This window comes from Salvelinus sp. IW2-2015, linkage group LG14 (assembly GCF_002910315.2).
Source record: "Salvelinus sp. IW2-2015 linkage group LG14, ASM291031v2, whole genome shotgun sequence".
Classification (NCBI taxonomy): domain Eukaryota; kingdom Metazoa; phylum Chordata; class Actinopteri; order Salmoniformes; family Salmonidae; genus Salvelinus; species Salvelinus sp. IW2-2015.
In genome coordinates, this window is record NC_036854.1 from 51,040,825 (window position 1) to 51,065,543 (window position 24,719).

The window sequence follows — 24,719 nt, forward strand, 5'->3', positions numbered from 1 at the left end:
CAACTTTTGGTTTAGATAAAGAGAAGTCCGCAAATAACTTCACAGATCTTCATAGTAAAGGGTTCTAACATCTGTTTCCCATAGGGGTTCATATGAACCATAAACAATTAATGAACCATTGCACCTGTGCGCAACGGTCGTTTTAAGACATGAACAGGGTCTCACAGAGGATTGGAGGGCCATTTAGGTCACCTTATGTTGTTTATGAAACGCTTAGGGGACACACCTTAAGGTTTCTTTAACGTTCGACCCTCTGAAAAACATCGCGGGACTTGGAGCTGGACCCAAAAGAAAGGAGGCAGGGTCCACGCATTCATGCTCGTGAAACATGGCTTACGGACAATGCTGCAAGGAGGGCATGCAAGGAACTTTTTTGCAGATGTGGTCAGGCTCTGGTGGGTTCCGGCAATAATGGCAATGTTCTGTAACTGTGAGACACCTAAGACAGGCGCTTATTATTGGGAGACAAGGAGGACAGCTTGATCGGTGCCTCGGAAGCAGTGGAGACCAGTGGTAACACACTGCACAGGGGCGATACTTTTAGGTCCAGGGAACAGTGAACGCTAGGCGGGGAGCATGTACATTGGATGGCAACAAAACAATGCGTAATGAAGTTGTCCACCAGGGAGCACATCCGTAACAATCTAGTGAATCAGGAGGATCTCTGTTTTCGCAATAGGGAGCCCGAGAGAGGTCTAGGAGCTGCGGGGCGCTGTGAGGCTGTTATCCTGCAAGACATCAGCCGGCACTCAACGTCGCGGCGCTAATCGGGCACAGAACCACCGTCACTGGAACCAGACGGCCTGGGCAAAAGGGTGCCTCTTCCACTGAACGAGTCACAGTTTTGTTTCACAGGCGTTTGATGGGGTCGGTATTCGCTTTTCGTCTGACAGGAATGAGCTTTACAACGATGCGGGATCGATTTGGGCCAGGGCTCTGTCGTGGTCTGGGGTCTGTTTTTGTGTCACAGGGAGGGGCGTCATCGGAGGCTGTCAGGGTTTGTTGTGTCTCGTGTTAGGCAAATCGCTCAGACGCTGTGCGTTCAGGAAGACATCCTCTGCTCTGGGCTTTTATCGTGTGAGGTACCCGCCACTTTCTGCAGGCTCGATCCTGAGCATGAACCCTCCAGCATGACATATCGCCAGCTAGACCTACTGTTGGCTCATTCGTGGTGCTCAATTCTTGCAAGACGGAATGTCATGTTCTTTGCCATGGCAGCGAGAGAGCCGGATCTTAATCCGTATTTGTAGCACGGTCCTGGACCTGTGGACTCGGATTGTGGTGAGGCTAGATGCTATTCCCAAGAAATAGTATCGGGAACTGTGCTAGGTGCGTTGGTGGAAGAGTGGGGTAACATCTCACTAGCAAGAACTGGCAAATCTGGTGGCAGTCATGAGGAGATGCACTGCAGGTATTGTAATTGCAGCTGGTGGCACCAGATACTGGACTGTTAACTTTTGATCTTTGACCTTTGTTCGGGACACTTATTCATTTCCTGTGTTACTACCATGGTTGTTGAGGGAACTTGTTTCAGAATCTTGTTATGTTCATTACAAATATATTACCATGTTAAGTGTGCTGAAAACAAACGCAGTTGACAGTGAGAGGACGTTTCTTTGTTTGCTGAGTTTATAAAATGTATTGTATATGTACTATCTAGATGTAATATCAAAAATATCAAATAACTTTATTATTGCTATGGAACTATTGTGAAAAATTATATAAATAAAATGCCTTGAATGTAAAATGTGTGTATTATGTACATATATACCAATAAAATAAAATGCTGAAAAACAAAGGAGTATTTTTATCCTCCGAAGAGATGMGGTGGTGGATGGGGCCCCAAAAATATAGAATGTAAATACAAAAATAAAATWAAGATTTCACTCTGTTTTGGGCCAGTTGCAGCTTAACTAGGTCTTTCTTCKCAGCACTTGACCATATGACTGGACAATAATCAAGATAAGATCAAGCTGCAGGACTTGCTTTATGGAGTGTGGTGTCAAAAACGCAGAGCATCTCTTTATCACAGACAGACCTCTACCCATCTTTACAACTATTGAAACAATATGTTTTGACCATGACAATTTACAATCTCAGGTAACACCAAGTAATTTAATCTCCTCAATTGATTTATTTATTTCAATTGACTGATTTCCTCATATGAACTGTAACTCAGTAAAATCGTTGAAATTGTTGCATGTTGCGTTCATATTTTTGTTCAGTATAATTTGTTTACYGAGAAATAGCAGTGTATTTGGTCAAACACAATTTTTCCCAACAGTTTACTAAGAGCTGGCAGCAAGCTGATACGTCTGCTGTTAGAACCAGTGAAGGCCACTTTACCATTCTTGGGTCAGCGGAATGACTTTGGCTCCCCTCCAGSACTGAGGACTAACACTTTCCTCTAGGTTCAGATTAAAGCTTTGACATATAAGAGTGGCTATAGAGTCAGCTACCATCCTCAGMAGCGATAACAAWATMTATMTCACCTCTCCCACACTAACTATACAAAATTCTAACTTACAATGCTTTTCTTTCATTATTCGTTTTTTTTATGCATAAGAACGATTGCTCACTGTTCGTTGTTGGCATTTCCTACATAAGTTTGCCCAGTTTGCCAATGAACTATTCATTAAAATAATTGGCAACAGCACATGGTTTTGTGACGAATAAGACATCTGATTAAATGAAAGATGGAGTTGAATTTGTCTTTCTGCCCATAATTTAATTTAAAGTACTCCAAAAATGTTTTCCATTATCCTTTATATCATTGATCTTGGCTTCAGAATACGGTTTCTTCTTCATTTTGTTGAGTTTAGTCACATKATTTCTCAATTTGCAGTAAGTCAGCCAGCCAGATGTGCAGCCAGACTTATTAGCCACTCCTTTTCCCCCCCATCTCCTTCAACCATACAGTTTTTCAATTCCTTTGCAAGCTGGGCGAGCTAGCTCAAGCTGGGCGAGCTATGCAAGCTAGAGCTCACAGGGTCAACACAACTACTTATCAGAGTGTGTAGGAATGGTGAGACTATGATTACACTCTTGGCACGGCACACAATCTATCTCCCACAAACGATGCAATGTGATTGAATAAAATACAGTGGCCACAACTTATTAAAACGCAACACTTTTCATCTTTGAAGTCTCTTCCACCTTTGACGTGGTGGCAGTCATTTTGATATTACAGTCATGATGCACAACTACTTGGTATTTTAAGTTAACAAATCCCGCACCGACCGTCTCTTCTCACCAAATTAGCACTCAGCAATATTGGCAACCACGGCCAGTCGCTGGTCCATAGCGATGCCTTGCATGCTTTATTAGCTCCAACATGCTTTTAATTGTCCAACCCAGCCCAGCACTCAGCTTGCATACATCAGAGGCAGCAACAAGCTGATTTAGCCTGAAACGCAATGGGGGAGAAAACACCCAGCATTCACCTTTCCAGAGAGTGGGGGAGCGAGAGAAAGGGAGAGAGAGGGGAGGGGGAGAAAAAGAGAATCAGAAAGGCAGAGAAAACGGAAGAGAGTAAAGCCAGAGAGACGGCGAAATAGTTCATTACAGCCGTTCTCTAAAATCATAGGTATTCTTTCTTTCATTAACCCCGCGGCCCAACAATGCTGCAACGCATTTCAATTGGCTTGTTTAAACTGTGCATTTGTTTGCCTTTTCCATTGAAGTTTGTTGTTGAAGGATACAAAGGATGGAGCGACCCCCAACCGTGTAATGCAACACGGGCACGTTTCTATCTCGTTAAAATGCAGCATAATTAGATCATTATAATTCAGGTGTAGATTGTCTCCGCAGCTCTGTGGGATACAGAATACATGTAGATTGGCAATTGTGGTCCTGTATGGCTCAATTGGTAGAGCATTGCGCTCACAGTGCCAGGATTATGGGTTTGATTCCCAYGGCCACCAGTAAGTAAAATGTATACACACATGACTGTATTATTAGTAGTAGTATTGTAACGGCTCTCGTTGGTGGTAGAAAGAGTAGACCAAAGCGCAGCGTGGAAAGTGTTCATGATTTTAATTCAAAAAACACTCAAACAAAATAACTAAATCGAAAACAAGAACGCACAGTTCGGTCAGGCAACAGTAACTAAACAGAAAACACYATCCCACAACCTAATGGTGGGGAAAAATTGCTGCCTAAGTATGATCCCCAATCAGAGACAACAGGAGACAGCTGTCTCTGATTGGGAACCACACTCGCCAAAAAACAAAGAAACAGAAAACATAGAATTCCCCACCCGAGTCACACCCTGACCTAACCAAACATAGAGAATAATAAGGATCTCTAAGGTCAGGGCGTGACAAGTATAGTTTGACGGAGAGAGGAGACAGAGGAAAAGGCTAAACCCTGACGTTTTGGCACCTCACAAATTCCCAGAGGCCCTTGTAGGGCACATCTCCTAAATTGTGCATCGTCACTCAGAATAAATTATACGTTTAAAATAACCGTGGGGTCATTCAATAATGGATGCATAAGCCACTTAAAGGCTTCTTCACAAATGGCACCCTTTTTACAAAAGTAYCACACTWTGTGGGGAATAGGGTGCCATTTAGGAAGTGYCCAAAGTGTAGAGACATATGAGAAGGGGAGTAATAGTAGTTCAACTGAGCAAATCGTTTCCGCTAACTCCGCAGACATTTTCCAAGAACTGAGGCKCAAAACTGTTCAGTGCACTTGATAACTAATGGCTTGTAACTTGGATCAAAATGCTTAAACAACGCCCCAACAACACTCCCACAACGTAGTCCAAACTTACATCATTCACATCTCACACAAGGCAGGAAATACACCATCTGTGCAATAACATTTTACACGGTCTCCAATATTTAACTTTTTGTGCGAGGGTGTGAAAGAGAAAGACAAATGGTTGACGGGAAGGGGGAAGAGAAGGGAGGGGGGGAAGACAGAGTAGGTGTGAGAGAGCGGATGTCTAGGTCGCAAAAACAAGAATAATGGGTGGAATATCATGCTTTTCTCTCTCTCTGCTAATCCTACCTGCCTTTCCTTTGCACATCATCAGGAAGAGAAACCGACAGAGCATCACCAGGACTCACTGACTTCGTCCCAACTGGCARGCAATTCCCTTTATAGTGCACTATAATTACGACCAGGAATTATTGTCGAAAGTAGACGCTATATAGGGAATAGGTTGCCATTCCGGATGCAGTAATTGAGCTCAGAGGGAATAGTCCACTGGAAGGGAAGGGTCAGACTCCATATGATAGCCAGATGCGAWACATACACCTCACACTCAGTAGCTAGCTAACATGTCAGAGGTACTGAGTGACGAGAGGTAATAGCAACATTGGAAGGGGGGAGAGGGAGGACTGAGCGAGCGACAGAGATTGAGGGGAAGATAAACAGAAAGATTTAGTGTTGGATGGAAGAGAGAAAAAGACATGGGCTGTGTCCCAAATGGCTCTGGTCAAAAGTAGCGCATCATATAGGTAGTAGGGTGCCATTTGAGATGGAGACAAAGACAAGAGGGGTATAGAGGGGTGTCTGACCTGCGAAGGAGGTGGCACCAGCTGCAGTTGAAGTTGATCTGGGAGGAGATGCAGCTGTCACAGCTTGTGAACTGGAGACACGCTAGGGAGGGAAAACGACACACACACGTTACAACATACACGTTACAACACACCTGTTGTATTCGGCACACGTGACAAATGCATTTTTATTTTATTTGACATTACAACACACACACGTCACAACACACACATCACAACACACATATGTTACAACACACCCAATGTCTGCTGACTCACAACACTGGTCCAGAGCTCTTAACAAGTGAAAATTCAACTTAGAATGTTGTATTTGATAACGCAAAACTGGGGCCATATTTACCAAGCATCTCAGAATAGAAGTGCTGATCTAGGATCAGGTCTCCCTTGTCCATGTTATCTTATGCATTGTGATCTAAAAGGCTGACGCTAAATTAGCAAACCAACTCCGAGACGCTTGATACATATGGGCCCAGAGCTGAACAAGTCAAAACCAACATAGAAATCCATATGTGGATAATTAGAAAGTTGTAGTTTGCTAATGCAAATCTATTCTAAAGAGAGGAGTTTTGACACACAGGTGTCTCTGAAATGATGGGATACAGTCTGGGGAAAAATCTAGACATTGAACAGACCCCTCTATATTTCACCTATGACAAGGTCTAGAATCTAGACTAGTTCATGGGGGCCTACTTGTGTTGTCATTGTCATATATCATATCGTGAGCCATGTCTATTTCGAGGAATCCATCTTACTCGGTAGAGGCATCATCTCCACTGCTGTAGAGTTGGTGATTTTGGTCTTTGTCAGTTCCACACGATGGTACTCATAGATCGTTCTCCGACGAACATCTGGATGTGGTGAGGGAGAGAGGGAGGGAAGAAAGGGGAGAGAGAGAGAGAGAGAGAGAGAGAGAGAGAGAGAGAGAAAACACCTGTCACAAATCTTCCTCGGAGAGCTGAAACTAGGACAAATTGTCCCCAAAGAAGGGAGTGAGAGAGCGAGAGAAAAATAAGAAGAGAACAGAGAGGCAGAATCAGGCCATAAGGGAAGAGAGCTACCACAGCATTTATTTTTTATTTATTTTTCCCTCTCTCTGTTTGTGTCCAACAGAGAGCCTGCCACTTGGCAATGCGGTGGGAAGCAATGTCCCACTAGAGCTGATATCAATCAGAGTCCCTGTTGAAAGCCCTCAGTTCCTCCAGGRAACTTCCCAAATGGCACACTATTCCCTATATAGTGCACTACTTTTGACCATGGCCCACTTTGGTCAAAAGTAGTGCATTATGTAGAGAATAGGGTGCCATTTGGGGTGCAGGCCAGTGACTAGAGTCATCTGCAGAAGGAGTCACCAGGCAAGGTAAGCGGAAGAGCAGCAGTCCCTCCCTGGACCCTATAACTCAAACGCTTTTTCAATCCCACTGTAAAATGGCCCACTTGGTTTTGCAGTACACTATGCATAGGGAGAAAGGCTCAAAGTATTATATATTCATATAAAGGCATAGCTCTACCATTGTAATCTCATAAATGTAACAGATTTGCTAGTTTATTCCTTAATAAAGGAATTCTGGTGTGGCTAAATCAATGTTAAGTGACTGAAATTCCTGGAATACAATGGGACGTTTATACAGTAAATCAGTGAGAATAATTATTTTATAAAGCCGTATGGCATTGTTCGATATATTACACATTCTWTAATACACACATTTTCATGAGCAACGAGCTGGAAAATGTCAATTCAATACATAGCGCCGTGGCTGTGGAACATATACAGCAATGAGTTTGACTGCTAGCYACCKCCATTCATCATATGCACTTACTGTATACACGCTTACATCATTGACCAATATGAAATGGAACCATTTTGCCTGCTTGGATTAGTTTTGATCTAAGAGGAAAGCCACGTATCCTTTTGCGTGCATTACGATACTGACAACGTAATGTTAAAACCACTAAATCCCCTGTTCTATTCTGTCTGTCTTTTGATGTTATCCATCTGCAGATGCAGAAACCTGTAGGAAACGTTGTGTTGAAATACTTGTTTCTTAAAGTTCTCGGAACAATTCGAGAACATTCCCAATGTCAAATCATTTGGATTTTTTTTCTCAACTTTTAGGAAACGTTCTGTTAAAGTAATGAAATACTAGGAAAAGCAAGTTTTTTTGTTAAGTTTCGTCACACCAGCCTTTCACTTTGGCTCCCCCTCCTGTCTAGCTCAGGCGTTCGGAGTTGCCGGCCTTCTAGCTGCTGCCGAACCTACTGCTGGCAAACGTCCTTCACTCATCAACCCCGGACTTGCCTCGTCATCAATACACACACCTGGTTCCAATCCCCACTCTATCACTGTATTTGTCTTTGTCGGTCATTGTAAATGTTACTTGTTTTCCTGAGAGGAATCTCTCTATTTCCTGAGTACTTTATATTTAGCATTTTGGGTTTGCCCTGTGCCTTTTTGTTTATGAAGATATATTTTGAGCAAGACAKCATTTTTGTCCCACTTTGATCTATGGTGCTTACTAGGGAGATGGCGCCGGAGGGGATGGCTGCCGTTTAATTTTTACCAACCGTGCTATTTTGTTTGTTTTTTCGCATTGTTTGTAACTTATTTTGTATATAATGTTGCTGCTACCGGACATCAGAACAGCGATTACTCACCTCGAATTGCACAAAGAATTTTTCTTTAATGAGTCAGACAAGAAGGATAGACTCCAAACACCCGAACAGGCCCTCATCTCCGTCATTCGTGGGAGAAAGAAACTTCGCAGAAAGAGATCGGGGTSCCTTGTGTGGATCAGGCGACGAGCGGCTAATCAGCTTTTTACATCTATACTGCTAGCTAACGTTCAATCGCTGGAAAATAAATGGGACGAACTGAAAACACGTATATCCTACCAACGAGACATTAAAAACTGTAATATCTTATGTTTCACCGAGTCGTGGCTGAACGATGACATTAATAACATACAGCTGGCGGGTTATACACTGGATAGAACAGTGGATAGAACAGCAGCCTCTGGTAAGACACGGGGGCCTATGCATATTTATAAACAACAGTTGGTGCACAATATCTAAGGAAGTCTCAAGGTTTTGCTCGCCTGAGGTAGAGTATCTCATGATAAGCTCTAGACCACACTATCTACCTAGAGAGTTTTCATCTGTATTTTARGTAGCTGTCTACATACCACCACAGACCGATGCCGGCACTAAAACCACATTCAATGAGCTGTATTCCGCCATAAGCAAACAGGAAAATGTTTATCCAGAGGCGGCACTCCTAGTGGCCGGGGACTTTAATGCAGGGACACTTAAATCAGTTTTACCTAATTTCTATCAGCATGTTAAATGTGCAACCAGAGGAAAAAAAAACTCTAGACCAAATCTGACCATAATTCTATCCTCCTGATTCCTGCTTACCAGCAAAATATTAAGCAGGAAGCACCAGTGACTCGGTCAATTAAAAAGTGGTCAGATGAAGCAGATGCTAAGCTACAGGACTGTTTTGCTAGCACAGACTGGAATATGTTCCGGGATTCTTCCGACGGSAATGAGGAGTACACCACATCAGTCACTGGCTTCATCAATAAGTGCATTGATGAGGTCATTCTCACAGTGACTGTACATACATACCCCAACCAGAAGCCATGGATTACAGGAAACATTCGCACTGAGCTAAWGGGTAGAGCTGCCACTTTCAAGGAGCGGGACTCTAACCCGGAAGCTCATAAGAAATCCCGCTACGAACCATCAAACAGGCAAACCGRCAATACAGGACTAAGATCGAATCGTACTACACCGGCTCCGACGCTCATTGGATGTGGCAGGGCTTGCAAACTATTACAGACTACAAAGGGAAGCACAGCCGAGAGCTGCCCAGTGATACAAGCCTACCAGACGAGCTAAATAACTCCTATGCTTGCTTCGAGGCAAGTAACACTGAAACCTGCATGAGAGCATCAGATGTTCCGGACGACTGTGTGKTCACACTCTCCGCTGCCGATGTGAGTAAGACTTTTAAACAGGTCAACATTCACAAGGACGCAGGGCCAGACGGATTACCAGGACGTGTACTCCGAGCATGCGCTGACCAACTGGCAAGTGTCTTCACTGACATTTTCAACCTCTCCCTGTCTGAGTCTGTAATTCCAACATGTTTCAAGCAGACCACCATAGTCCTTGTCTCCTAGAACACTAAGGTAACCTGCCTAAATGACTACCGACCCGTAGCACTCACATCTGTAGCCATGAAGTGCTTTGAAAGGCTGGTCATGGCTCACAACACCATTATCCCAGAAACTCTAGACCCACTACAATTTACAAAGCACCCCAACAGATCCACAGATGACACAATCTCTATTMCTCTCCACTCTGTCCTTTCACACCTGGACAGCGGGTAGCGCTTATGGCCCAGCACATCACTGGGGCCAAGCTTCCTGCCATCCAGGACCTCTATACCAAGCGGTGTCAGAGGAAGGCCCTAAAAATTGTCAAAGACTAAAAGGCTTCTAAACAGCTTTTACCCCCAAGCCATCAGACTCCTGAACATCTAATCAAACGTCTACGCAGACTATTTGCATTTCCCCCCCACGCTGCTGCTACTCTCTGTTATTATCTATGCATAGTCACTTTAATAACTCTAACTACATGTACATACTACCTCAATTACCTCGACACCGGTGTCTCCGCACATTGACTCTGTACTGGTACCCCCTGTATACAGCCCTGCTACTGTTATTTACTACTGCTCTTTTAATTATGTTACTCTGATCGCTTACTTTTTGGGGGGTATTTTCTTAAAACTGCATTGTTGGTTAAGGGCTTGTAAGACAGCATTTGATTTGATTTGAAATACATTCAGTAGTTCTAAACCTGCGACTGCCTCCTGCCTACTTAAATGTGCTGCGAATGTTACAAAGCCAAAATAACCATAGGACAACCACCCTCTCACCAAGATCGTTCTCAGAACGTTATGTGCTAGCTGGGCTACTTTTGACCAGGGCCCTTAATGCTGTGGTCAAAAGCAGTGCATTATATAGGGAATAAGGTGCCATTTGAGACACAGCCCATGAGTATTCATTCTTCTAATACAMGTGAGAATACAGAACTATAGAGACAGTATGCCCTATTAAAATGTGTGAAAAACAGTCCCTGTGTGTGTTTCTTGCWTTGTTTCGGCACCAAAAACATCTGACCAAGGCAAGGTACTGTACAGTAAGTCTAGCTAGCTACTGTATCAGCTGACTTTACCCTGAATAACACCCCTATCCTTGCCTTCCCTATGGCTGGCTTCCTCTAGCRCCAGGCAGTGGGATTATAAAGTGAGTAATGATAGCTTGGATGGGCCAGAGGAGGGGGGAGGTCTCTCACTGTCTGCCTGACAGGGAATGCTCCTCTGTGGGCAGGCTGTCCAGACTCTGTGGCCTGGCTCGGTTTTCCTCCAGGCGATGGGAAGAGTAGGTTAAATTGCCCCTAGACGCTGATCTTGGATTTKCCTCAAACAGTTAAGGATTAGGATTGGGGGAGGGAAAACTGATCCTAGATCTGCACCTAGGGAAAACTTCACCCCATAGCCTGAGAGGGAGGAAGCTTTCATTTACAGCAAATACAGCCTGTCTCAGCCTGAGCATCAACAAGCGGTAATGAAGATTCAGCTGCCCTGCTCCGATAAATCAAACAAAAGGAGCTTTGCAGAAGTGTAACATCAATTATGCACACAAAGGTCAATTAGGCCATAATCTAATTAAAAGCACAGACGGAATAATGCACTGGCCCAGTCAATATCTCACCAGATYGAAAATACAATGGATAATAGGCTACTGGTCTGGTACACACCTACACTCTTAGAAAAAAYGGTTAGAAAAGGGTTCTTTAGCTGTCCCTATATGAGAACCCTTTTTGGTTCCATGTAGAACCCTCTGTGGAAAGGGTTCTACATGGAACTCAAAAGGGTGCTACCTAGAACCAAAAGGGTTCTACTTGGAACCAAAAAGGGTTCTCCTATGGGGACAGCCGAAGAACCATTTTGGGTTCTAGATAGCACCTTTTCTTCMAAGAAGGCTCCTTTATAACAATGATCTATTATGAAAATCTGAATACCAGACCAGGAAATGATTTCTTATTCATTCACCCTTGCAAGTTGGATGAGAATCAATGGAAATGTGACATGGAGACCTTGTGCAATGAGTTAAAAACCAATGAGGGGATGAGGTAATCTAAATTCAGAATAGTGCTTTATTGCCAGAGCCTGTTTGCCTATAGGACAGTGGAGTCCAAATCTGCCGGGAGAAAGAAAATATTCGATACGCAGGTAGATTTTCATTACACACACTGTTCCAACAGCACAGTGATAATAATAATTACTGTCTGGAACAGAATATCACATAGGACCCTGACAGTGAGGTTAGTTCCCTATTCTTTTCCTACTCACTCAGCCGATATAAAAGCTATAGTTCCGTGCCAGTGTATTTCCTGCCATCACGATAACAATCATGCAGCTTTCATTTCACCGTCTCATTAACTCAGAATCCTCACTACCACACGGCGACATCTCTAGCTTTGAGCAAATTTACTTCCAATATCTCTTCCCTGAAATCTACGCCATCACCCCAAAATACAATACAAATGCAGACATTGGACATGGAAATTCAGCAATATCATAAAATGAATGGATATGATGAAAACGCAAGGACCTCTATCTGAGCTCTGACTGTATAATAATGAGGTGAGCTAATTGTGGGCCTGCTGTTGTACCACATCTTCCGCAGTGAATTAGCAATAAAAAAAACACAGTCTGATAAGACTCAAGAGTGCACGTCAGCAGGCAGACAGGTATTAAAATGACTGAGGCACTTCTGGTTTTGATAACCTCATCAGAATAATGCATGAGGGTGACTGGGGGTCTGGCTGTCTGTGCGTCTGGCTGCCCAACCCGGGGGTGGCTAAATAAAAGCCTAGCACCTGACCTGCTAAATATCTTGTCTCTACAAGCATATCTTCCCCCTGCTGCTGCCAGTGRAGCACAGGCCAGGCCCAAACGCCATGGCCTGGAAATAGCTAGCTASCAGCATAAAATATTAAATTCCACAACTTGAGCGTGGCTTAAGGAGAGGGTTAGAGGGATCCTCTCCGGCTGCACTAGCTGTGTGTGCTCAGGCCGGTATGCGTTAATTGGCAGCAGAAACACTTATTGACTCGCATGAGTTCCCTCCTCAACACTGATTACTCAGCCCTCCAGCTGCCTGGGCTCTTCTTAAAGTAGTGCACTCTATAAGGGAATAGGGTGCCATTTGGGATTACCTATGTTACGCTCTGAGACCTGGAGGCTAAAACCACCAAGAAATCACTCTAGTCTAAATACATCACTTTRTTTTCTTAATACTACAAGTATCAGCAGTGAAGATTTTAATACTAACTGTGTCTAAAAGAACAACCAGTCCTTAAAGTTAATCTGCATTTAAAAAGACATCCTTTTTTTTGCCAGAGAATAACAAATGAGTTCCATGCAGTGGTGGGGATTGGGATATCACAGTAGGAATTCAGCTCAAAGTAGCCATCTGAACCAGATCCCCCTGTGCTGTTGCAGATTTAGGGTGCATCCCAAATACAGCGTCCTATCCCCTATACAGTGCCTTGCAAAAGTATTCATCCGCCTTGGCGTTTTTTCCTATTTTGTTGCAWTACAACCTGTAATTTAAATGGATGTGTATTTGGATTTCATGTAATGGACGTACACAAAATAGTCCAAATTGGTGAAGTGAAATGAAAAAAAAAAAATGGTTTCAAAAAATTCTCAAAAAGAAAAAATGGAAAAGTGGTGCGTGCATATTATTCTCTGGCAAAAATAATGTATATTTAAATGTACTAGCGTAGTCAAAATGGCATTGAATGAGGGTAGTGGCTAGCACTCTCATGGAGTCCTTATCAAGCAGCTTGGATTTTCTAGCCAAAAACGTAGTACTGGCATTAACCTTCCCTAGCACTTTATTGGCCATGCTCACACCTCCCAAGCTTACATCAAGGATGCAACCCAGGTAGCTAACAGAGGTTTTAGTAGTCAGCACCTCACCCRCTAGCTCCACTCTGAATTCAGAGGACCTACACAATTTAGGTTTGGACCCAAAAAGAATTGCCTCAGTTTTACCTAAGTGCAGAGATTATCTCCAAGCCATTTGCTAATGTTAGTAAGCTCTGTGCTAAGTATGCTCTCCAACATAGTTTTACTTTTATTAGACACCAGAAGTGTACAGTCCTCTGRATAAAGGAAAAGATGGCAAGAACAAGTATCTTTCATATCATTTATATATAGTAAAAACAGTAGAGGCCCAAGCACGCTCCTCTGCGGAATGCCACAACTCATTGGTTTTGCCTGAGACAGTGAACCACTAACCTCTACTACTTACTCCCTAATAGGACTTTACCCAGCTRAGAGGGGTACTGCTTAACCCCAGTGCCTCCAGTTTGGAGATGAGGAGACAATGGTTAACTGTATCAAAGGCCTTCTTTAGGTCAAGCAGTACCGTTCCACACAGATTTCCCTCGTCAATCTCTTTCCCGATGAAGTCAGTCAAGTGAAGTAGACATGAATCAGTGGAGTAGGTTTTTCTAAAACCCGACTGAAAATCATGCATTAGACTTTTGTTTGTTGACGTATTCTTAACTTTGATCGTTGATGTTACACTGAGGATAGACACAGGCCTGTAATTCCCAGGGTCAGACTTTATCCCCTTCTTATACAGAGGCATAACTTTAGCTTGTTTCATGTCCCTGGGAAAGGTGCCTTGTTCAAGAGAGCGATATGTGTCATACGAGGGGCAATTTGCTCAGCAGAATCTCTAAGAAACCTTGCAGGAATATTACCCAGGCCTGTGGCTTTGGAGCATTTAAACTCTGCTAGCATGCTGGCTATTTTTGCTGTTTCTACCTTTGCAAAAGAAAAAGAGTTTGGCTGAARCCCTAACTCGGACATAATACTTCTTGACTTGGTCGTTTCCATAAAAACCAGCTTGCTGGCAACAGTAGTAAAAAATTGTTGAATTAATTGGCAACCTCTGCTTTTTAATATACAGTATCATCTCCTCCCTGATGTTCAGTCCAATACTGTTTAGTTTGTTTTTGGTAGTCTAATCTAGTTCCTTAAATGATTTCCAAAGCTTTTTAGGGTCATTTTTGTTCTCAATGATTTTATCAGCAAAGTAGCTTCATCGATTCTGATATGTGCTTKATTTCTGTGATGTTTATATAGGAGAAAATCAGGCTGCTCTTGAGAATTCTTAAATTTCTTTAAGGCCTTATTTGTATAGATTCTAGAATCTCATGATTAAACCAAGGGCTAGATCTGTGCTTTACTCTGACCTGTCTAATGGGAGCCATCACATTCACCACATCAAGGAATCTACGTTTAAAGGCTTCCCAGGCACTGTCTACCCCTACACTATCCAGCACAGTCAATTTTACCCACTTGCTCCCTAAACATTGAGTCCTCTGATTCTAACAGTTTTTCCCCTTTAAAGTGTTGCTAGAAAGGTTTTGTGCAATTTCAGCCAGTAATTTTGAAAGTAGCACTCACGAGTCKAAACGGGTATCCAAAAATGGTGCACAATTGTGCACAACGTCATCCATTTCGTATGATATGTTGCGCCCATGTCATGTCTCCTGCGATTCGTATGATACGTTACGAATTTGTAGGTGCTTAAGATCCCGTCCATCTCTTCAAGAATCTATCAGTTGCGACAGTCAAATTCAGTACAGCTGTGAATCTTCTCACAACACTGCACTGTAAAGAGTGTAAACAAACCTGTAGCTTCAGACGSGGTCAGATATATTGGCGCCCTTGCACTTCACAATGGAGTACAATGGAGCAGAATGTTCCGTTTTTTGTTTTCAAAACAGGTTGAAGTGATATTTTTACCCTGTAGGGACCTGCAGCTTACCACGGGTGAGATAAATGACACAGTCAATGCAAAGCATTGCCTCCAACCAAATTAATTAGTATTCTGAATAATGTAGTCCAGCCATACTTTAAAGTAGGACATCTCAATTTCAGTTTAGATTTTTTTTCTTGGTCCTGTGCAGTTGTAAATCAAACAAATACACGTGTAAACACGCCACAGCCCTTTTGACCGACAGAAGCCCCAAGATGCTAATCCTGACCTTTCTCTCCAGACAGAGACACAGAGAGAGAGAGAGATACAGAGAGAGAGAGAGATAACAAATGCTCACCCACCGACTGTCAACCTGTCCTCTCCTCACCTATCACATTCGCCACCATTCACTAGGTATATGAGATATATGATACGAATGTGTCAAACCATGTTTTTTTCCATGCATACTGTCAAACAAGGACAGTCACAATCTTCACAACCGATAATCTGTTTCTAGGCCATTTCCATGGTCCTTCATCTTCTCATTAACTAGTATGTTATTATTATATTACAGTATATTATTATCCCTTCCAAACGAGAGGCCTCTTATACAGAAAATGTGATCTTAAACTAATAGTTTTCTTCCAGAGGGAGCACTGTACTACTGTTTGGGCTGTATAGTATGCCCCTTAAACCAAAGGAAGTAAAGAAGTGATCCCAGTAAAGGTTTGTGAGAACGCTGACTCAGCATGTTACATTGTTTCAGGCAGTCTTTCAGTTTACAACAGTAGGGCTTCCTGAGGGAGTTCGGGAACACACACCGCCCTGGGTGTCATCTTTCATGTTTAACACTCATCCCTGCATTCCTCTCCTCCCTTCCCTGCCCCAGATAGGCCTTTTGTCTTCCTCCCTACCTGCAGTAGGAGAGCTGAGGGGGCTGCATCCCAAATCGCACCCTATTCCCTACATWGTGCACAGGGCTCTGGTCAAAAGTAGCGCACTATATAGGTCATAGGGTGTCAATTTGGGATGCAACCCCCCAGGTGTCTGTTTTCACCGGGTTGAGCGTTACCGAGGCTGCATCAAAGAGGGTAGATAAGTTCTTCGGAGGCCTAAGAACTCTCGATACTGTCTACAGGAGTGTTATGGGAGAGCTGATGTAGCTACTGTGACAAGAGCACCCCATTCCCACAGTCTTCAGAGAAGTAGAGAAAATCAACAACCACGGAAGATCAACACTCACAGTGCAGCTGAGCAGCAGGTTTGAATTCCCCCTTATAACAACACTTAAACCCTTTCTTCCTGACCACAGAGGCTATGTTCCAAACGGCACCCTATTCCCTATGTAGTGCCCATATGGCTCTGGTAGAAAGTAGTAGACTATATAGGGAAGGGGGTGAKCCTTGTGAAAAACCACATGATTTCCCATGAGAAATGTCCACGTTTTGCACATTGTAACATTTGATTTCACATGTGAAATGATGTGAAACCGTCTGGTTTTGGAACACTTCACATCAGGATATTTCACAATAAGTTGTGTGGATATTTTTCACGGGATTTCACAGGTGATGCCCAGCAAACAAAAAAGTTGTCACACAGTCGCAGTATTTTAAACCTAAATATTTTACGTAAAGGATTACATTGTGTATGTTTATTTATACAGTAATTATTACTCAACATGTCCTCACCMTGAATGTGAACTCACAACCTCTTGGTTCACAGCATTCCGATCTCTTGCTGAGCCACCATGTCTGTGTCAATAACTGATTTCACCTGTATTACTACACTTTGGACTTCAAAGTAAAAGTCAGCACTAAGTGATCATGTCAATTATAATCACGTTTATTAATTAAAGATGTTTACACTATTTTAGCTGAACAGCTTACCGCTAACAGTACCATAAAACCTGTCATACCATTTTCTTTCATGTTTTCACATGTGAAAATTGAACTCTCACATGTGGAATTGCCTTTTCACATGTGAAAACGTTTACATTTGAACATTTAATTAGCAGTTTTACATGTYGAAAACGTTCAAATGTTGTCACGTGTAGTTTCATGGTGTCACATGTTGACATTTTATATCCCCATGTGGTCAGATTTATTTCACATGAGATCATGTTTTCACGTGCTCACGTGTTATCATATTAACTTCACATCAGATCACATGTGAAATTCATGTGGRTTTTCCGAAAGGGAATCTTAAAYGTTTTTCAGTAGAGGTAATTATTACCCACGACTCAATAATTCCAGACAAAGTCGATAAAAAAAAAATGTAATTGGATAAATAACTAGCTATAAAACGTTAAGTGGAACAAATAGATTCTTCAAATGCCAAGTCCTATGAACATATCATTAATACACGCAATTAAACTAATGAATACATTGTTTTTGACTACTCATTATTTTAGCAGACTTGAAATMAAAGCTCCTGAGGGTGTCTAGCTGTGGTTGAAAATGCTCTGAGTTTCTCGTCTTRGCTCTACGTTGTATTAACTTTAATGGGCCTGTATTGGAAGGAACCTCATGCAAAGAGTCAAATCCCATACTCATACCGTTTCTGTGAGGTGAAAACTTTGTTGGAGAGGCCGCAGCGAAAGCTTGAACTAAACCCCAAAAGGGAGAAGCATTGAGAAGAGAAAAATACCAAACGTTTAACTTGCTTGTGATGGTGTATGAGAGGATGGTGAGGGGAGGACGGCTCATAGTAAATCGCTGGAATGGAATTAATGTGTTTGGTACCATTCCATTCCTTCCATTCCAGTCATTACAATGACCCTGCCCTCCAATCCAAAGTGACACCAAKCACTACTGGTGTGTTGTGACGCAGTGAGTCATGGTGTGTGTGTGTGTGTGTGTGTGTGTGTGTGTGTGTGTGTGTGTGTGTGTGTGTGTGTGTGTGTGTGTGTGTGTGTGTGTGTGTGTGTGTGTGTGTGTGTGTGTGTGTGTGTGTGTGTGTGTGTGTGTGTGTGTGTGTGTGTGTGTGTGTGTGTGTGTGTGTCTGTGTGTCTGTGTGTCTGTCCGTCTCTGCGTGCAGAGTGCACTCGCTGCATCATGGTGACTCACTGGGTATCTGCTGGATCCTGTGGACCACCACAAAGGCATCGGAGAGGCCCACTTTCACCGGGTGATTGACGGAACTGATGTGGGCCACCTCCATGGGAATCTGGAAGAGAGAGAGGAGGGAGACGGACATTCATCACCGGCCACCAGACCTGTCTATCTGACTGAGCCTGCCGGGAGTAGGACCCAAACAGACCCAAACAGACCCAAACAGACCCAAACAGACCCAAACCAGACCTAAACCAGACCTAAACCAGACAGAGGCCTGACAGTTCCTGATGCTGATGGAGGGTTGTGGGAAATGTGTCCCAGATGGCACTCTATTCCCTACACCCTACAGGCTCTGGTCAAAAGTAGTGCACTATATAGGGAGTAGGTTTCCATTTGTGAAGTACCCTACAAACAATGGGACTTAATATACTGGCAAGAACAAAGAGCTTGTTACAATTGACTAATCTCCCAGGAAATCCATCAACATGGAGGAGCAAATGAATAAGTCTGCAAAACAAGTCTGGCGGGCTCAAATTTGAGAATGTTGAGATCCTAGGAGAGAGACATTTGTAGTGTGGCGAAAGTAAGGGAAATAAATAAGTAAGGGAAGTAAAAGCCGCAGTGAGGATTGTCTTTACATGGAGGTGGAGAAGTGGAGTGGAAGAGTGGCGTTAAAGAGAAGTACTCCCTGATTGAAATTGAAGAGAGAAAAAACATTTTAAAAAATACCTATTTTGAAAGATAACTTTTATGAGGCTTGTGATTATGATAGATGTATAACAGATGTAATAATTGGATTTAATGGATTCCGTAATTGCGGAATCCATTTATCTGACAGAGAAGTCTGACAGAGAAGTCACTCTTGATTCCAACTCTCTTTCATTCAGTTCATTTTTCTCCCTCTTCCCATTTTGACATTTTAAATCGGCACCGTCACAGTATCTAGTAAACATAATCTCTCTCACATGCAGCGATGTCGCAGTGATCCAAAACCTGCGACACGAGTTAGACTGTTATTAACCATATTATTAAACATATGGAAGCAGAATGGGGAGATTAAATAATACTTTCAGAGGGACCGTCAATAACGACGGTCATTAAATTGTCAGTCACCGTAGCGACACATCGTGCCCTGAGTGAAAACAGAGGTTGATGAGCACAGCGCTTTATTTATCAATTCAATCAAGGAGAGAATTAAATAAGTGCTCTGTCACCAAGAGGAAGTGAGGGTGAGGAAGGAGAGACAGAGATAGAGAGAAACAGAGAGAGAGAAACAGAGAGCAAGAAAGAGGAACAGAAAGAGACGGAGAGAGAGAGAGAAGAGAGAGAGAGCAGGGTGAGTGTGAAGAATTCCCTTCTTCTCACGAGATAAGTGTGACGCCATGTCACTCCTACACCCCTATTGGAGATACACGGAGAGATGGGCAGTGAGAGTGAGAAAGAGAGGGAGAGAGGGAGAGGAGCAGCAAAAAGAAAAAGCGAGTGGTAGATAAAGCCTAGAGAGGAACAGAGAGAGAGAGAGAGACTGACCTCTTTGTAGGCGAAGACAATCCTGCCGTCGCTGTGCAGTGTGGCCTGGAAGGTGAAGCTACCCAGGTTGTAGRTGTCTTGCAGGTGGACATGATCCCACTGGACCACCAGAGCAGTGCCTGACAGAGAGAGAGAGGGACACGGTCACAGCCATACAGAACTACACAGGGCTACACAGAACCACACTAAACCACATAGAACCACACAGGGCCACACAGAACCACATAYAACTACACAGGGCCACATAAAACCYCATAGATAGAACCAAACAGTGCCACACAGAACCCCTTAGAACCACACAGGACCATATAGAACCAGACTAAGAACCATTCCAGACCGCATAGAACAACATAGAGATCTGTTAGATAAAAATCAGGGAGACCAAAGGCAGGGAAGGCTCCTTAAGTTTCAAACATTGATTGAGGCACCCAGGGTCGCCAAAATGAGTTGCGACATGTGTCTTCCCTGTTACCATAGACTCTACGGGGAGATCAGTTTCACCTTCTTCGATTATAAAGAGACATGTAGTCCTAGTGTATTCCAGTTTAGCAAAACCCGCTACAATATAACAGGCTGCTTTAAAGTGTTTTTGAAGAATCAGGTGGAAGCTCACATGGATCTCATGGCACTGTACTGTACTAGCTACCCCCGGAGTGCAGGCCTCACGTTCATCTCTATGCTGTTTTGATTTAGTGTGGACTTCGGAGAGCCTTTGGACGTGAAAATGATGTCTTCGTTCTCCTGTGCAACCAGCCAGTCATTTGGCCGGGAGCCAGTGCAATAAAGGTTTGTTAACACAAGTAATCAATTTTTCCTTCACACACCCAGAGCCCCTCTCTCCATCCAAAGTAAAGTGGAGATTTAGTTTCTCTGCTGACAGCTAGGAGTACTGGAGTCTAGTGCTACAGGAAACCCCATAATAATCCACATCTGGCCTCCAGAAGGCTTCTGCYTGGGGCTGATGCTGCAGGATTCTCAATGGCATGGCGAGGTCATGGGGCTGTATGCTGGATGTAGAGAGGACAGGGACATGTCTGTGATTGTTACAGTAACTCCATCCCAAATGGAACCTTATTWCCTATATCGTGCACTACRTTTGACCAAGGCACACCCTGTCTGTTCTGAATTCTCTATCTAACTGAGAATGGCGGGGGGGGCTAGAGAACGTGCTATGGAGTAGACTTGCTTTGCTAGAGCTCCGCTCTATTTTGAAACAAATTAATATTTATCTCAACCTCTCACAACCTATAACTTCAAACATTGTCTGGCAATATGACAAGGGAAAAGGCACCAAAAAAGGGGGCGCTAAACAAGAWCATTTGAATGAGATAGACAACGAACCAATTTGAACGTCGCCGACCCACGAGGAGTTAGCTGAAGATGCTAGCTCCCAAGAGTTCCCCACAGATCCTACTCAACGTGACATAATGGCTGCCATAAACTCACTAAGCAAGAAGGTGGACACAAGGTTGGCTGATATCTCAAAGAGTATTGGGAATTTGACTGAAACTGTGAAGGCAACTAAGAGAAGGGTCCATGAGGTTGAGCAGACGACAGTCGATCACGAGGCCAGGCTGCAAGACATAGAGAAACAGTGCGCGACGTTAAAAAAAATGACAACAAAACCCTGAAAGCCTGATTGGAAATGCCTCGAGTCACATTCAAGACGCCAGAACATCCGAATATTTGGGATCCAGGAGGACACTGAGAAAGGGAAACCCACTGAATTTGTCTCGGAGCTGATACCGGCATTGCTGGGGAGTGAACACTTCAAAACGGCCATCCTGATCGACCCCGCATCACAGATCACAGGCAACGAAGCCAGCCAAGGGCGCGCCACCAAGGCCATTCATTGTACGGCTGCACTATCCCCAGACCAGGGATCTCATCCTCAAGCTGGCTAGCCAGCGTGTCTTTCTACCCAGATCTTACTTTGAAGGTGAGGAACCAACGGAAAGAGCATGATGAGGTACGCAACAAATGCAGGGCGGCCAACATCCGATATGGATTCCTCTTCCCAGTCCGGTTTAAGGTGACAGTCGAGGGATCAACACGTACGTTTGACAACCCAAAAGAGGCCGATCTGTTCTTGACAAGCAAGCGCCCCGGCTGAGGATACAGAACGACTGTGTCAGCCGGCTAAATGGCCAAATACAMMCCAGGAATGTGTTTGAATTTCATGCCTATGTCTTTTCGATCAGAAGATAAGAAATTGGGACTTATAATGATGGGTGAGATGTTGTGGCTTATATAGCATTGTTTAYCCTATCATGTTTTAGCGCCACTCACGTYAGCGTTAAGRGTTATTTAATATTAGTTTATWTGCGGAGCATCTATAGARGACGAGTTGACGAGTTAGTTCAAGCTGTATGTCTAGACACCCTAAGGTTTGTGTGTTAGTCAAGGAGTGCTTCGTTTGGGGAAGTCAKTCAGTAAAGGGACGGGAGGGAGYACGGGAGGAGGGACGGGAGGGGGGATGGGGTCTGTGTTTTATGCTCACATTTATTTATACAGGTGGCATGACAAGCTACTGCAAGGCGGGACGTTTTTTCTTTTAGGCTTTGTATGACAGCAACAATTTCCTCTGAAATAAGAAATGCCACATAGTGACCGAGCACAGAGTGGACCTGGTGGAATAAAGATAGTCAGCTGGAACTGTAATGGCTTAGGGCATGTCGTGAAACGAGCTACGTTTTTTTTTCTCTCATCTTAAATCACTGGGCGCTGACATAGTGCTTCTTCAAGAAASTCATATTAAACGCTCCGCTCAGGCCAAGCTACGAGTCGGCTGGATCGGTCAGATATACCAGTCTAGCTTTGATGCAAAAGCGTGTCTTTTATACTGATAACAAGTTCAAACAGGTGCCATTTATACAGGTAACGAGTGGAGGACAGAGGAGCCTCTTAAAGAAGAAGTTACAGGTCTGTGAGAGCCAGAAATCTTGCTTGTTTGTTATTGACCAAATACTTATTTTCCACCATAATTTGCAAATAAATTCATWAAAATRCRWKKAWMMMYWTTTRRMGYATTTRTTTTCTCATTTTGTCTGTCATAGTTGAAGTGTACCTATGATGAAAATTACAGGCCTCTCTCATCTTTTTAAGTGGGAGAACTTGCACAATTGGTGGCTGACTAAATACTTTTTTGCCCCACTGTATACTACAATTTGAGATGCCTTTTCAACGTTATGTATCATGATCATAAAGTTGAGGCAGTGGTAATAGGTCTTGACGCAGAGAAGGCATTTGATCAGATTGAGTGGAAGTATATGTTATCGGTTCTGGAGCATTTCGGGTTTGGAAAGGAATCTATTAATTGGATAAGAATTATTTATGCACACCCADTGGCGTCCGTGGTAACCAATCAGGAAATGTCGCAGTCATTCCGCCTGTTCAAGGGCTGCCGACAGGGGTGCCCTATTTCGCCTGCTCTCTTCGCTATAGCCATGGAACCCCTTGCTACTCACATTCGTGCATGTGCCGATATAGCTTCTGTTAAAATAAAAGACACGCAGCACAAAATTTCCCTATATGCAGACGATGTTCTTTTGTTTTTATCCAAGCCTAAAACTTCTATTCCCCATTACTTAACTTGATAAATACATTTGGATCCTTCTCTGGCTACAAGTTAACTGGCAAAAAAGCAAATTGATATGTACTGTGGATATGTGGATATGTAATTTCTGCAATCTATCCCATTTAGAACAGTGATGGACAGGTTCACAAGGCTTGGCATTGTAGTGACAAGAGACCTTGATTAGCTATTGAAAGCAAATTGTGACTTAAAAATTTAACAGCTTTAACAAAATGTAGATTTTTGGAAAACTGCCTTGGTTGGTCGTATAAACGCTATTAAAATGGTTGTCCTACCCAGGTTTCTTTACCTCTTCCAATGTCTACCCAATTTCATACCACAAAGCTATTTTAGTAATTCCATTATTATGGGATAACAAGGCAGCCAGAATTTCAAAGACGCATTTATGCAAGTACAAGATAGAGGGGGGCTTCGACCTTCCTCACTTTAAACTGTATTATTGGGCTGCTAATCTGAACATTGTGTCTTTCTGGAGGGAAAGTTTACCTGGGATGCGACAGAATGATATGCCGTCATGGCTTTTGATTGAGCAGGCCTCCTGTCAACGTTCKTCAGTCCCTGCACTTGTTAATAGTCCATCATAAGTGAAAAAAGCCACTTATGACTCTAATCCAGTCATTTGTCATACTCTTAGGATCTGGAAACAGATTAGGTATTTTCTTAACATACCCACTGTTTACATAGARAGCCCAATTTGCCTGAATCATGCTTTCCACCCTGCGTTGGATGAAATGGTGTTTTCACAGTGGAGGGAGAAGGGGCTCACAGCATTTGGTCATTTATACATTGATAGTCAGTTAGCTTCATTTCAACAATTACAGGGTACGTTTAACATGCCAATAACAKAWWTTTTCAGATACCTCCAAATCAGGAATTTCTTAAGGACACATATCCCACAGTATGGCATMAAGCCAAATAKTCCTACATTAGATAGCCTGATCCTTGTCAAACCCCATTCAAAAGGGTCGGTCTCTAGACTGTATGATGTGCTACAGGCCCACATAMYGYTATCCACAGACACTATTAAAAGGGCTTGGGAACAAGAACTTGGTTCAGAAATKTCAGATGAGGACTGGGTAGAAGCTCTCAGATGAGGACTGGGTAGAAGCTCRCAGGAATATAAACCACCGTTCAYTGAATGCCAGACACAACCTTGTAC

General features: G+C 43.2%; 1 protein-coding gene across 1 annotated transcript in view; it reads right to left on the reverse strand.

Annotated features, from left to right (window-relative positions):
• LOC111973179 (plexin domain-containing protein 2-like) overlaps positions 1-24,719 on the reverse strand; it is a 199,547-nt gene that overhangs the window by 76,944 nt on the left and 97,884 nt on the right. Inside the window, exons 6-9 of the mRNA XM_024000446.2 lie at positions 19,966-20,084; positions 18,448-18,547; positions 6,281-6,376; positions 5,529-5,610 (exon numbers count right to left, since the gene is read on the reverse strand). Of these exons, the coding sequence (XP_023856214.1) occupies positions 5,529-5,610; positions 6,281-6,376; positions 18,448-18,547; positions 19,966-20,084 (397 nt within the window). The remainder of the gene's footprint in view (positions 1-5,528; positions 5,611-6,280; positions 6,377-18,447; positions 18,548-19,965; positions 20,085-24,719) is intronic.